At 48.3% G+C, this 15519-nt stretch overlaps 2 protein-coding genes across 2 annotated transcripts in view; one reads left to right on the forward strand and one right to left on the reverse strand.

The window, feature by feature from the left end:
* Positions 1-15519, forward strand: part of LOC137334880 (differentially expressed in FDCP 6 homolog) — a 100800-nt gene that overhangs the window by 39981 nt on the left and 45300 nt on the right. Inside the window, 2 exon segments of the mRNA XM_067999937.1 lie at positions 10249-10479; positions 14501-14647. Of these exon segments, the coding sequence (XP_067856038.1) occupies positions 10249-10479; positions 14501-14647 (378 nt within the window).
* LOC137335026 (uncharacterized) lies at positions 580-1551 on the reverse strand (the record flags this gene model as incomplete). The annotated part of the gene is made up of 1 exon (XM_068000115.1): positions 580-1551. A coding segment is annotated over one exon (972 nt), but the record flags the coding sequence as incomplete, so codon positions are not given.

Raw genomic sequence — 15519 nt, forward strand, 5'->3', positions numbered from 1 at the left:
CCGGGAGGTGTGGAACGGGCAGGTTTGGGAAGGGGCAGGTGGGGAACGGGTAGGTGTGGAACGGGGAGGTGGGGAACGGGCAGGTGGGGAACGGGCAGGTGTGGAAGGGGCAGGTGGGGAAGGGGCAGGTGGGGAAGGGGCAGGTGGGGAAGGGGCAGGTGGGGAAGGGGCAGGTGGGGAACGGGCAGGTGGGGAAGGGGCAGGTGCGGAACGGGGAGGTTCGTAACGGGCAGATGGGGAAGGGGCAGGTGGGGAAGGGGCAGGTGGGGAAGGGGCAGGTGTGGAAGGGGCAGGTGGGGAACGGGCAGGTGGGGAAGGGGCAGGTGCGGAACGGGGAGGTTCGTAACTGGCAGGTGGGGAAGTGGCAGGTGGGGAAGGGGCAAGTGTGGAACGGGCAGATGGGGAACGGGCAGGTGGGGAACGGGCAGGTGTGGAAGGGGCAGGTGGGGAAGGGGCAGGTGGGGAACGGGCAGGTGTGGAAGGGGCAGGTTGGGAACGGGCAGGTGGGGAACGGGCAGGTGGGGAAGGGGCAAGTGGGGAAGGGGCAGGTGTGGAAGGGGCAAGTGTGGAACGGGCAGGTGGGGAAGGGGCAGGTGGGGAAGGAGCAGCTGGGGAACGGGCAGGTGGGGAACGGGCAGGTGGGGAAGGGGCAGGTGGGGAACGGGCAGGTGGGGAAGGGGCAGGTTGGGAACGGGCAGGTGGGGAAGGGGCAAGTGGGGAAGTGGCAGGTGGGGAAGGGGCAGGTGGGGAATGGGCAGGTGTGGAATGGGCAGGTGGGGAAGGGGCAGGTGGAGAACGGGCAGGTGGGGAAGGGGCAGGTTGGGAAGGGGCAGGTGGGGAAGGGGCAGGTGGGGAAGGGGCAGGTGTGGAAGGGGCAGGTGGGGAACGGGCAGGTGGGGAAGGGGCAAGTGGGGAACGGGCAGGTGGGAAAGGGGCAGGTGTGGAAGGGGCAGTTGGGGAACGGGCAGGTGGGGAACGGGCAGGTGGGGAAGGGGCAGGTGGGGAACGGGCAGGTGGGGAAGGGGCAAATGGGGAACGGGCAGGTGGGGAAGGGGCAGGTGGGGAACGGGCAGGTGGGGAAGGGGCAGGTGTGGAAGGGGCAGGTGGAGAATGGGCAGGTGGGGAAGGGGCAGGTGGGGAACGGGCAGGTGGGGAACGGGCAGGTGGGGAAGGGGCAGGTGGGGAAGGGGCAGGTGGGGAAGGGGCAGGTGGGGAACGGGCAGGTGGGGAAGGGGCAGGTGGGGAAGGGGCAGGTGGGGAACGGGCAGGTGGGGAAGGGGCAGGTGGGGAAGGGGCAGGTGTGGAAGGGGCAGGTGGGGAAGGGGCAGGTGGGGAACGGGCAGGTGGGGAAAGGGCAGGTGGGGAAGGGGCAGGTGTGGAAGGGGCAGGTGTGGAAGGGGCAGGTGGGGAAGGGGCAGGTGTGGAAGGGGCAGGTGGGGAAGGGGCAGGTGCGGAACGGGGAGGTGCGGAACGGGCAGGTGGGGAAGGGGCAGGTGGGGAAGGAGCAGGTGTGGAACAGGCAGGTGGGGAAGGGGCAGGTTGGGAACGGGCAGGTGGGGAACGGGCAGGTGGGGAACAGGCAGGTGTGGAAGGGGCATGTGAGGAAGGGGCAGGTGGGGAAGGGGCAGATGTGGAAGGGGCAGGTGTGGAAGGGGCCGGTGTGGAAGGGGCAGGTGTGGAACGGGGAGGTGTGGAAGGGGCAGGTGGGGAACGGGCAGGTGTGGAAGGGGCAGGTGGGGAAGGGGCAGGTGGGGAAGGGGCAGGTGTGGAACGGGGAGGTGTGGAACGGGGAGGTGTGGAACGGGCAGGTGGGGAAGGGGCAGGTGGGGAACGGGGAGGTGTGGAACGGGCAGGTGGGGAATGGGCAGGTGGGGAACGGGGAGGTGTGGAACGGGCAGGTGGGGAAGGGGCAGGTGGGGAACTGGCAGGTGTGGAACTGGCAGGTGTGGAAGGGGCAGGTGGGGAAGGGGCAGTTGTGGAAGGGGCAGGTGGGGAACGGGCAGGTGGGGAAGGGGCAGGTGCAGAACGGGGAGGTTCGTAACGGGCAGGTGGGGTAGGGGCAGGTGGGGAACGGGCAGGTGGGGAACGGGCAGGTGGGGTAGGGGCAGGTGGGGAACGGGCAGGTGTGGAAGGGGCAGGTGGGGAATGGGCAGGTGGGGAAGGGGCAGGTGGGGAAGGGGCAGGTGGGGAAGGGGCATGTGGGGAAGGGGCAGGTGTGGCTCCTTCCAGTGAGTTGCTGAGCTGCACAAATCAGTAAAGTCCCAGGTTCATTCCCTGGTCTGTGCTGAGTTAGATGACCCTAGTTAATGGGGTACTAGCAGTGCTAGAGTTGGCCTCAGTGTCTCTGGATTAGGGAGGGGGGAAATCAGCTGCCTTCATTTCTATCTAAAGACCCTGGTTGGTTGTGATTGTCAGGGGAGGACAGTATTTGGCTAAGTTGCGATGCCCATTGTGGTCGATTGGCCCGCTGATACTGTCCAGACTCCCAAGTGAATAATGGGCACCTGGGTGAGATGCTGAACGGTGACCGGTGTCCATAAAACTGTCTCCCGGCCTGAGTCAGCCTACTTCCCTTCCAGGTTTCGCACCCGCAAATCTCCCTCCCCCTCCCCCCCCCCACACTCTTCCCATCGGCAAAATCACGTCCCCATGGTGGGTAATTTTAATGGGCCGGCGAGGGTGGGGGGGGGTTAAAAATAAAAAAATGAGAAACCCGACCCCAACCCACCTCTCTCAGTTTTAATGGAGACGGGTTGGGGGATGGGCGACGAACCTGCTCTCTGGAGGCGGGCCCCTCATTTTAAATGGTGATGGAACGGGTGAGTGCCTTTCCAGCACTGCTTGTGGGCCAGGAGGGGCAGGAGTGCTTCCCCCCAGCTCCCCAAGCTTACTGGTAAACCAGCCCCTCAATCGGCAGGACCTCCGGGAAACCCGTATTTCCAGCTTTTAAGGCTGCTAAACCTCCTCCCCGCTCCCTCCCTGCCTCCCCGTTATTATCAGGGCCATAGTGTGGGACTGGAGTCACGTGTAGGCTAGTCTGGGTAGGGGTGCGAGCTTCCCTTCAGTTAGTAGCACTCTCGCCTCTGAGTCAGACAGTTGTGGTTCAAGTCCCACTCCAGATACCTGACACTCCAGTGCACGTACTGAGGGGGTGCTGCACTGTCGGAGGTGCCGTCTTTCGGATGAGACATTAAACCGAGGCCCCATCTGCCCTCTCAGGTGGGCATAAAAGATCCGAAGAAGAGCAGGGGAGTTCTCCCCGGTGTCCTGACCAATATTTATCCCTCAACCAACATCACTAAAACAGATTATCTGGTCATTTATTTTATTGCTGTTTGTGGGATCTTGCTGTACACAAATTGGATGCTGCGTTACAGCAGTGACTACATTTCAGTAGTGGCTGTAAAGTGCTTTAGGACGTCCTGAGGTCGTGACAGGTGCTATAGAAATGCAACTTCTTTCTTTGTGTTCTTTTAGGGGGTGATATTGGTCTGCCCCAGTAGTGGTGAATCAGCCGCCCGTTTTACACGAGTGTTTTACTTCAATTGGAAAGAAAATCAGGCAAGCTGCCGATTGACCACGAGCCAGTTTTACATCACTGGCAACGACCAATTTCACTCCCTGGAGTTTTTAAACACAATTCAGTGGGTTTCCGGCTCAGTTTTTCCTGGCACCAGACTTATTGATTGAATTGATTAACTTGCCATTGTTGGGATTATAAACTTACCATCTCTGGGGTGCTAGTCTAATATTAGAACCACTCCTACCCAGGGTGGGTAAATAGATCTCACACCTCTGATTATCAGCTTCTGCACTTGTGAAGTCGACAGTATAGAGCTATCTCTCAGATATAAAGTTTGAAGTCCTTCCTCTCCCCACCCCATGAGCTGTGGGCAGTGGTTAACCACACGTATTGCAGCTTAACCCAATTTCTCACAATACTAGGTATTTGCCACGCTCTCACTTCCTGTCATGCTACCCAATGGCATCATCTGATGTTCAGAAAAGGAGGTGACCTTTAATGGTAACCAAGGAGACAGAGCCACTTCTGACGGCCGTCAGTACTCGCTGCGGTTCACTCCTGATTTACACGCACATCGTTTATCAGAAACTAGGACAGCACGAGAAGACCGGTCAGAACAGCCACCTGACTCGCTTTTTACCAAACCAATACTTAGTACTCATTCAGTGACCCTAAATACGGCACAGCTCGATGAACAACAAGCAGAGGAACGGTTACAATTCTGAACTGAACAACCATCTACCTTAGTCAATTCATGAGAGTGTAGCTCAGAATCTGCACTGGGAGTCAATGGGAAAGGGTTTAGTATACTAGGATTATATACATTGGGAGTCAATGGGAAAGGGTATAGTATACTAGGATTATATACACTGGGAGTCAATGGGAAAGGGTTTAGTATACTAGGATCATATACACTGGGAGTCAATGGGAAAGGGTTTAGTATACTAGGATCATATACACTGGGAGTCAATGGGAAAGGGTTTAGTATACTAGGATCATATACACTGGGAGTCAATGGGAAAGGGTTTAGTATACTAGGATCATATACACTGGGAGTCAATGGGAAAGGGTTTAGTATACTAGGATTATATACACTGGGAGTCAATGGGAAAGGGTTTAGTATACTAGGATCATATACACTGGGAGTCAATGGGAAAGGGTTTAGTATACTAGGATCATATACACTGGGAGTCAATGGGAAAGGGTTTAGTATACTAGGATCATATACACTGGGAGTCAATGGGAAAGGGTTTAGTATACTAGGATCATATACACTGGGAGTCAATGGGAAAGGGTTTAGTTTCCTAGGATTATATACATTGGGAGTCAATGGGAAAGTGTCTAGTATACAGGGATCATATAAATTGGGAGTCATTAGGGAAGGGGTTTAGTATATTGGGATCATATATATTGGGAGTAAATAGGAAGGGGTTTGGTATACTGGGATTGTATACATTGGAAGACAATAGGAATTTAATATATTAGGATCATATACACTGCGAATGAATGCGAAGGGGTTTAGTGTACTGGCATCATATACACTGATGTGGAGATGCCGGTGATGGACTGGGGTTGACAATTGTAAACAATTTTACAACACCAAGTTATAGTCCAGCAATTTTATTTTAAATTCACAAGCTTTCGGAGGCTTCCTCCTTCCTCAGGTGAACGTTGTTGGAAATGAAATCCTCGAAATGAAATCGCATTTATAAATCACAGAACAATGCTTGGTGATTACAGACAGTTTTTTCAACTGCCCGTTGCCAAGGCAATCAGTGTGCAGACAGACAGGTGTTACCTGCAAGGTCTCCGAATATACAAATCACCAAAAAAAACCCCAAAAAACAAAAAAAAAACAGAGATTGAGAGGTAGAAACATAGAAAAGACAGCAACTGACCCGTTATATTAAAAACAGATAACACTGGGAGTGAATGGGAAAGGACTTCTACAATAGAATAATACACACAGGGAGTGAATGGGAAAGGGTTTGGTATACTGGAATAATATACGCTAGGAGTCAATGTGAAGTAGTTTAGTATAATAATAACAACTTGAATTTATATAGTGCCTTTAACGTAGTAAAATGTCCCAAGGTGCTTCACAGGAGCGATTATCAAACAAAATTTGACACCGAGCCACATAAAGAGATATTAGGACAGGTGACCAAAAGCTTGGTCAAAGAGGTAGGTTTTAAGGAGCGTCTTACAGGAGGAGAGAGAGGTAGAGTGACGGAGAGGTTTAGGGAGGGAATTCCAGAGCTTAGGGCCTAGGCAGCTGAAGGCACGGCCGCCAATGGTGGAGTGAAGAAAATCAGGGATGCGCAAAAGGCAAGAATTGGAGGAGATTTGGAGGAGATCTCAGAGGGTTGTAGGGCTGGAGGAGGTTACAGAGATAGGGAGGGGCGAGGCCATAGAGGGATTTGAAAACAAGGATGAGAATTTTAAAATCGAGGCGTTCCCGGACTGGGAGCCAATGTAGGTCAGCGAGCACAGGGGTGATGGGAGGACAGGACTTGGTGCGAGTTAGGATACGGGCAGCAAAGCTTTGAATAAGCTCAAATTTATGGAGGGTGGAAGATGGGAGGCCAGCCGGGAGAGCATACTGAAGTATACTGGAATAATATACAATAGGAGTCAATGAGAAGTAGTTTAGTATACTGGAATAATATACAATAGGAGTCAATGAGAAGTAGTTTAGTATACTGGAATAATATAGACTAGGAATCAATGGGAAGTAGTTTAGTATACTGGAATAATATAGACTAGGAATCAATGGGAAGTAGTTTAGTATACTGGAATAATATACACTCGGAATCAATGGGAAGTAGTTTAGTATACTGGAATAATTTACACTAGGAGTCAATGGGAAGTAGTTTAGTATACTGGAATAATATATACTTGGAATTAATGGGAAGTACTTTAGTATACTGGAATAATATATACTTGGAATTAATGGGAAGTAGTTTAGTATACTGGAATAATATATACTTGGAATCAATGAGAAGTAGTTTAGTATACTGGAATAATATATACTTGGAATTAATGGGAAGTAGTTTAGTATACTGGAATAATATATACTTGGAATTAATGGGAAGTAGTTTAGTATACTGGAATAATATATACTTGGAATCAATGAGAAGTAGTTTAGTATACTGGAATAATATACACTAGGAATCAATGAGAAGTAGTTTAGTATACTGGAATAATATACACTAGGAGTCAATGAGAAGTAGTTTAGTATACTGGAATAATATATACTTGGAATTAATGGGAAGTAGTTTAGTATACTGGAATAATATATACTTGGAATCAATGAGAAGTAGTTTAGTATACTGGAATAATATACACTAGGAATCAATGGGAAGTAGTTTAGTATACTGGAATAATATACACTAGGAGTCAATGAGAAGTAGTTTAGTATACTGGAATAATATATACTTGGAATTAATGGGAAGTAGTTTAGTATACTGGAATAATATACACTAGGAGTCAATGGGAAGTAGTTTAGTATACTGGAATAATATATACTTGGAATTAATGGGAAGTAGTTTAGTATACTGGAATAATATACACTAGGAGTCAATGGGAAGTAGTTTAGTATATTGGAATAATATACACTAGGAGTCAATGGGAAGTAGTTTAGTATACTGGAATAATATAGACTAGGAGTCAATGTGAAGTAGTTTAGTATACTGGAATAATATACACTAGGAATCAATGGGAAGTAGTTTAGTATACTGGAATAATATACACTAGGAGTCAATAGGAAGTAGTTTAGTATACTGGAATAATATACACTAGGAGTCAATGGGAAGTAGTTTAGTATACTGGAATAATTTACACTAGGAGTCAATGGGAAGTAGTTTAGTATACTGGAATAATATATACTTGGAATTAATGGGAAGTAGTTTAGTATACTGGAATAATATATACTTGGAATCAATGAGAAGTAGTTTAGTATACTGGAATAATATACACTAGGAATCAATGGGAAGTAGTTTAGTATACTGGAATAATATACACTAGGAGTCAATGAGAAGTAGTTTAGTATACTGGAATAATATATACTTGGAATTAATGGGAAGTAGTTCAGTATACTGGAATAATATACACTAGGAGTCAATGGGAAGTAGTTTAGTATACTGGAATAATATATACTTGGAATTAATGGGAAGTAGTTTAGTATACTGGAATAATATACACTAGGAGTCAATGGGAAGTAGTTTAGTATATTGGAATAATATACACTAGGAGTCAATGGGAAGTAGTTTAGTATACTGGAATAATATACACTTGGAGTCAATGTGAAGTAGTTTAGTATACTGGAATAATATACACTAGGAATCAATGGGAAGTAGTTTAGTATACTGGAATAATATACACTAGGAGTCAATAGGAAGTAGTTTAGTATACTGGAATAATATACACTAGGAGTCAATGGGAAGTAGTTTAGTATACTGGAATAATTTACACTAGGAGTCAATGGGAAGTAGTTTAGTATACTGGAATAATATATACTTGGAATTAATGGGAAGTAGTTTAGTATACTGGAATAATATATACTTGGAATTAATGGGAAGTAGTTTAGTATACTGGAATAATATATACTTGGAATCAATGAGAAGTAGTTTAGTATACTGGAATAATATACACTAGGAATCAATGAGAAGTAGTTTAGTATACTGGAATAATATACACTAGGAGTCAATGAGAAGTAGTTTAGTATACTGGAATAATATATACTTGGAATTAATGGGAAGTAGTTTAGTATACTGGAATAATATACACTAGGAGTCAATGGGAAGTAGTTTAGTATACTGGAATAATATATACTTGGAATTAATGGGAAGTAGTTTAGTATACTGGAATAATATACACTAGGAGTCAATGGGAAGTAGTTTAGTATATTGGAATAATATACACTAGGAGTCAATGGGAAGTAGTTTAGTATACTGGAATAATATACACTAGGAGTCAATGGGAAGTAGTTTAGTATACTGGAATAATATACACTAGGAATCAATGGGAAGTAGTTTAGTATACTGGAATAATATACACTAGGAGTCAATAGGAAGTAGTTTAGTATACTGGAATAATATACACTAGGAGTCAATGGGAAGTAGTTTAGTATACTGGAATAATATACACTAGGAATCAATGGGAAGTAGTTTAGTATACTGGAATAATATACACTAGGAGTCAATAGGAAGTAGTTTAGTATACTGGAATAATATACACTAGGAGTCAATAGGAAGTAGTTTAGTATACTGGAATAATATACACTAGGAGTCAATGGGAAGTAGTTTAGTATACTGGAATAATATACACTAGGAGTCAATGAGAAGTAGTTTAGTATACTGGAATAATATACACTAGGAATCAATGGGAAGTAGTTTAGTATACTGGAATAATATACACTAGGAATCAATGGGAAGTAGTTTAGTATACTGGAATAATATACACTAGGAGTCAATAGGAAGTAGTTTAGTATACTGGAATAATATAGACTAGGAATCAATGGGAAGTAGTTTAGTATACTGGAATAATATACACTCGGAGTCAATGGGAAGTAGTTTAGTATACTGGAATAATATACACTAGGAGTCAATGGGAAGTAGTTTAGTATACTGGAATAATATACACTAGGAGTCAATGGGAAGTAGTTTAGTATACTGGAATAATATACACTGGGAGTCAATGGGAAGTAGTTTAGTGTACTGGAATAATATACACTAGGAGTCAATGGGAAGTAGTTTAGTGTATTGGGATCATACACACTGCAAGTGAATGGGAAAGGGTTTAGTGATTACACTTTAAAAGTACTTGATTGGCTGTAAAGTGCTTTGAGACGTCCTGAGGTTGTGAAAGGCGATATATAAGTCTGTCTTCCTTTCTTTCTCTCTCGTTCTCTTTCTCTCTCTTTCTTTCTTTTGTTTTCTTTCTCTTTCACGTTCTCGTCCTCTCTCTTTCTCTCTTTCTTTCTCACTCTCTCTTTTTTTTCTCTCTTTCTTTCCTACTCCAGATCACTACTCAGTGATTACCCTCCAATTGGGTGTGGATGTTAGGTGAGATCAGAAATGGGCACAGCCCTCTGTGCTTGAAAGAAAGACTTACATTTCTATAGCACTTTTCACAGCCTCAGGACGTCCCAAAGCACTTTACAGCTAATGAAGTACTTTTCAAGTGTAGTAATGTAGGAAATGCAGCAGTCAATTTGTGCACAGCATGATCCCACAAACAGCAATGTGATAATGATCAGATAATATGTATTTTTAGTGATGTTGGTTGATGGATAAATATTGGCCAGGACACCGGGAAGAACTCCCCTGCTCTTTTTCTAAATGGTGCATGGGATCTTTTACGTCCACATGAGAGGGCAGACAGGGCCTCGGTTTAACTTCTCATCTGAAAGACGGCCCCTCCAACAGTGCAGCACTCCCTCAGTATTGCACTGATATGTCAGCCTAGATTAGAGGCTCAAGTTTCTGGACTTGAACCCACAACCTCTGATTCAGAGACGAGAGTGAAGACCCATTTCCACTCACTATCTGGCTGTCAGGTGGGCAATGGTCACTGTGCTGAGGTAGCAGTGGGCCAGTGATGCCCGTAGAACCTCAGCAAGTGTCCGGCTTTCAGCAGAGGAGAGGAGAAGAGAAAGCTCCCCAAGGAACTGGTTCGGCCATCTTACCTACGTCCATTTTGTTTCCTTTTCCTGGTCAATGCAGGTTGTGTACTTGCTAAGGAAGTTGTTCATGGCCATGGGGCAGGATTGGCTTCACGAGGAGGAACTGGAAAATTATTTTATCCACAATCCCTCCCTTGCTGAGGGCATCTCAGTCTGGCAATTCCTGGAGATGATGGAGTCAGGGAGCTTCACCAAACCGGCCAGAAAGGAATCTCTCCTTCTGGGGATCCAGTCGGTTTACGAGGAACTGGTGCTGGACGTGATGCAAAAGGTCAGTGTGTATTTTCTAAACCCTTCAGAACTCGTTTAAACGAAGCCCTGAGTCCTGCTGGAAATTTCACCAGCATCTACACTAAAATGAAAGCATGAAGGGACTCTCAGAACTGAATCTGTGAAGGCCTGCATCAAAGAGTCCCTTTTAGGCTGCACCCAGGTCAAACAACTCTCCTGTGTTTGGAAGAGACTCACGAGATACTATCAAGATCTTAGTATTGCATTACCACCCGATACGGACTGTCCAGTCTTCTGTAGACCAGGACGGACCCAGGTTTGAGCTCTGCTCTGTGCTGAGTTAACTAATCTCATCCATGGAAGCAGCTGGGCTACTAAACCTAGCCTCAGGACCCCTGGGCAGGTAGAGGACGAGCAGCCAGGGCTCAGACGTTAATCCTTAATAAAGGCAGTGGGAATGGGGTTGGGGTGGGCTGGTTGTTGTTCCTTCTCCTCTTCCTCCTCCTCTTGATCCTCCTCCTCTTCCTGTTCCTGTTCTTCCTGTATCTCTTCTTCCTCTTCCTCCTCCTCTTGTTCATCCTTCTCATCTTCCTATTTCTCTTCCTCCTCCTCCTCTTGTTCCTCTTCCTGTTCCATTACCTCTTTCTCCTGTTCCTCCTTCTTCTCCTCCTCCTCCTTCTGTTCCCCCTCCCCCTTTTCCATTAATTGGAAAGTTTGTACGTTTGGATGTCTGGCAAGATTAGTATCTGGCCAGGGTGCGATGCCTCCCACGAATGAATAACATGCCACTTGTGCAAGCTGGACGAGGACCCTATGGAGCTGCAAGAGGTGCTGCCTCCAGGACCAGAGGAGAGAAAGGAAGCAATGGAAGAGCAGCTGTGGCTGCAGTTTAAATTAGGACAAGCTCAGGTCCCACTGCACTCTCAGTGTAACAATTTGTTTTCACATGTTATGCACGTGGCCAGTGGTTTTTAGTTTGTGCAGATAAACATACTGAATTGCAAACGTGATCCCCAGAACGATGACGAAAGTCCTGAAGTGCCAAACAGTAAAAAGGGGATCACTTTATTCCGTCACCTTAAAGCAGTATTCCTGATCAGAGGCCGATAATCAGGGCTGGTTTTTAGTTCTCAGCTTTTTTTTTTGTCGAATGCTGTGGCTCATTTTCCCACTCTTCCAGGCTGGTGTGTCTGGCTCTAACTATGAATTCAACATCTGGCGGGACATCCCATGAGTGTGGGCGGACTCTGGGCAGCTGGTCTCCCAACCCCGGGTCTTTCAGTCGTGCTGCAGAAATTCAGCCCCACAAAGCTCAGTGCACTGAGTCTGTTAGAGTTCCAACCTGTTCCCACCACCGATCTCCTGTCTGTGTTTCCAGTCTCTGTCAGCAGTGTCGGATGTACTGAAGCCTGGGTTTCTATTCTGTGCCAGGTGTGAGTTAGTGGTGACTCACTTACACCCCACCACCTTCTGCAGTCACCTCAAGTCGGTGGAAAAACAAACCAGGAGACCCCTGTGGTCAGGCTAAACCACTGTTCAGTTTTATTTATAGATAAGATGATATCAAAAGCAGAAAGCTTAACACGGCACTGCTCGGTACAATATTTAATGACAGTCACAATAATCCACAACAGGGGAAGGAAGGTTCCATTTTCCCAGAAAGATGCCTCTTACCTCTCTGACATGCAACTATTTTTTTGGATGAAGCAGCTCTTTGCCAACCTCTGGTCTTTCAGGACGAGGGCTTGCTGCATGTGGGAGATGTGAGTCACGTGGACTGGCAGGAGCCTATACGTGTTCACCAGAACCAAAAACTCAGCAGCCAGATCTGCGATTTTATCCAACGGAAATAGCCGAGATGCTAACAGTGTTTGCCTGTCATTGCTGGCTTCCAACTCGCATTTCCCCCACACTGAGCTTCACAGCCAATCACAACTAGAAATGACAACTCCTACTGAAGGGAAGCTGCCACCCCACCCGGACTGGGCCTGAACCAGTAACACTGAAAACTCTGGACTTCATATCATTCTCGATGAAGTGCTTTCATTAAAAGTTTAATTTCTTTTGACAAAGACCTGTCAAACTACATTCATCAGTATTTCAGTCACAGAGATAGTCTTTGTTTGTTAAGGCATCTATTTTCTCACCTCCACAGAGAACCATTAAGATTGCGTCTCCCCCACAGCTGAGGCCCTCCATTAGGTTGGCATTTGTTTGTTAAGTTCAATTCGTACCAAACGAGAAAAGACTTCAGCGCTTTAAAACATGTGACTTGTGTTGGTTAGCCATTGTAGTAAACAGTATGCGGTGGTCACTTGGCAGGTCAGAGAGAACAGTCAGGGAACTTCCTGTACTTAAACATGGACACAAAGTTCTACCAATATCGATACATCTCCCTCTTCAAAAGAAATTAAACTTTTAGTAAAAGCACTTCATCGAGACTGATATGAAGTCCAGAGTTTCCATTATTACTGGTTCAGGCCCAGTCTGGGTGGGGTGCCAGTTTCCCTTTCAGTAGGTGGCTGTCTCGCCTCTGAATCAGAAGCTCGTGGATGAGACATTAAACCGAGGCCCCGTCTGCCCTCTCAGGTGGGCGTAAAAGATCCCATGGCACTATTCGAAGAAGAGCAGGGGAGTTCTCCCCGGTGTTCTGGCCAATCTTTATCCTTCAATCAATATTACTAAAACAGATTATGTAGTCGTTATCATGTTGCTGTTTTCTGTAACTTGCTGTGCATAAATTGGCTGCCACTTTTCCTACATTATAACAGAGACTGCACTTTAAAAAGTGCTTAATTGGCTGTAAAGCGCTTTGGGACATCCTGAGGTAGTGAAAGGTGTGATAGAAATGCAAGTTCTTTCTTTTTTCTTCTCCCCAAACCATGGTCCTGTTTCCCCAGTGTCTCTGGTTGTTCCTCAGCACCTTCCCAACTTCCTCTGTCCAATCGGAGATCCAGCTCCTCTCCCACTCACGCTGGTAACCAGCTGTGGCCCGAATTCTACCAATTTCTCCTCCTCTCGGTTTTATCCAGCTCTTCCCAGCACAGCTGGGACCTGCTCGGCTTTGCTGAGCTAAAGTTTCCGTCAGTCACTGGCCTGGGTTTCAGAAGCCGGCGTACTGTGGGGAGGTGAGTTGGTTTGTCTGCCGAGCAGTCCTCGAGCTGGTGAGCTGAGCAGTGTCTCACTTGGTGAATGGTCCCATTGGGGAAGGGTGAGGTGAGGTGAGGGCCCCGTGTCCGACTCGTGCTTTCTCTAAGAGTGCCTTTGCATCTCTGACATTGACCTCTGCCTTGCTATTTGACTGTGGTTACCTTGGTGAGCTGGGGACGTAACTTGACTCAGACTGTTGGTGGTTTCCCTTGTGTTAACCAGTGCTCCATTGTCTGATAAAGGCTCACTTGGAATATCATGGAATGCAAAGCAAGCGCTCATCTTCGTTCTGACCTTGCCCCTCTTGATCAGATCCCATTCCGCCACCATAACTGTCTCACCTTGAGCCTTACATTGTTGGAATTCCCGGGATCAGGCTCCTTGGGATGGTTGTCTGCGCCAGTAGAAGTGTGGCCGGGATTGGTGGAGATTGTGATGCTGGGCAGCCAGTGGGGACTAGTGCCAGTGGGTCCACCCGGAGATCCCAGAGAAGATTTAAAGGCCGCTCTCTTCTGCTTTGCGAGCGGCCGTAGTAAGGGAGCTGGCCACTTGGAATCTGGCGGGCCCCACTCCCGCCATCTTTAAAGTGCCGTAAGCCTGCTCCATCCACCATCGGCGGGACTGGTTTGGAATCGCACCGGGTGATCTTGCCCCGCCTCCTTCTGTGACATCACTTCCCAAACAGACGGAACAGGGAACTTCCTTGGCGTGACAATAGAGTTAGACCCCGATCCGATAGAATCGTTGTTGGGGAGGCTCTGAGAGAGCGTTGTGACTCAATATTGGTTTGGAGCTGCCCTCCTCGAGGGATCTACCAGCTGGCCAATGTCCCCCTAAGCTTTCCCTCCCCCTCAAATGCTGCCCCGTTTATTCGGCCTCACTTCCTGTTTTCTGTCGGCCTCTTCCTGCAGGGTTACATGTGGAAGAAAGGTCACGTGCGGCGGAATTGGAACGAGCGATGGTTCGTCCTGAAGGCCTCCCACATCCAGTATTACATCAAGGAGGACCTCAAGGAGAAGAAGGGGGAAATTCATCTCGATAAGGACAGCTCGGTGGAGGTAAACACCAAGGGACACACTGTCCCATCAAACACTCCCGGGGCAGGTACAACACGGATTTTACAGTATTAGTGGGTACAGTTCTTTCACTGTATAACACTGGGGTACGGTGCAGGTCAGTCTTAGCTCTGTGTCGCAGTTGACATTGAGGGTTGTCCCACCTCTCTCAGTTATTGCTCTCTTCTCACTTCTAACTCCTCCCTCCCCCCCTCCTCCCTGTCCTCCTTCCACCCTCCTCCCTGCCCTCCCTCCTCCCTGCCCTCCCTCCTCCCTCCTCCCTGTGCCTTCCCTTCCCCCTCCCTCCTCCCTGCGCCTTCCTTTCCCCCTCCTCCCTCCTCCCTGCCCCTTCCCCCTCCCTCCTCCCTCCTCCCTCCCCTCCCCCCTCCCCCCTCCCCCCTCCCCCCTGCCCATCCTCCCTGCCCCTTCCCTTCCTCCTCCCTCCTCCCTGCCCCTTCCTTTCCTCCTCCCTCCCCCCTCCTCCCTGCCCCTCCTCCTCCCTCCTCCCTGCCCCTCCCCCTCCCTTCTCCCTGCGCCTTCCCTTCCCCTTCCCCCTCCCTCCTCCCTCTCCCTCCCTCCTCCCTCCCCCTCCCTCCTCCCTGCCCCTCCTCCTCCCTGCCCCTCCTCCTCCCTCCCCCTCCCCCCTCCTCCCTGCCCCTCCTCCTCCCTCCTCCCTGCGCCTTCCCTTCCCCTTCCCCCTCCCCCTCCCTCCTCCCTCCTCCCTGCCCCTTCCTTTCCTCCTCCCTCCCCCCTCCTCCCTGCCCCTCCTCCTCCCTGCCCCTCCTCCTCCCTTCTCCCTGCGCCTTCCCTTCCCCTTCCCCCTCCCTCCTCCCTCCTCCCTCCCCCTCCCTCCTCCCTCCCCCTCCCTCCTCCCT

Source organism: Heptranchias perlo, chromosome 18, assembly GCF_035084215.1.
Source record: "Heptranchias perlo isolate sHepPer1 chromosome 18, sHepPer1.hap1, whole genome shotgun sequence".
Taxonomy (NCBI): domain Eukaryota; kingdom Metazoa; phylum Chordata; class Chondrichthyes; order Hexanchiformes; family Hexanchidae; genus Heptranchias; species Heptranchias perlo.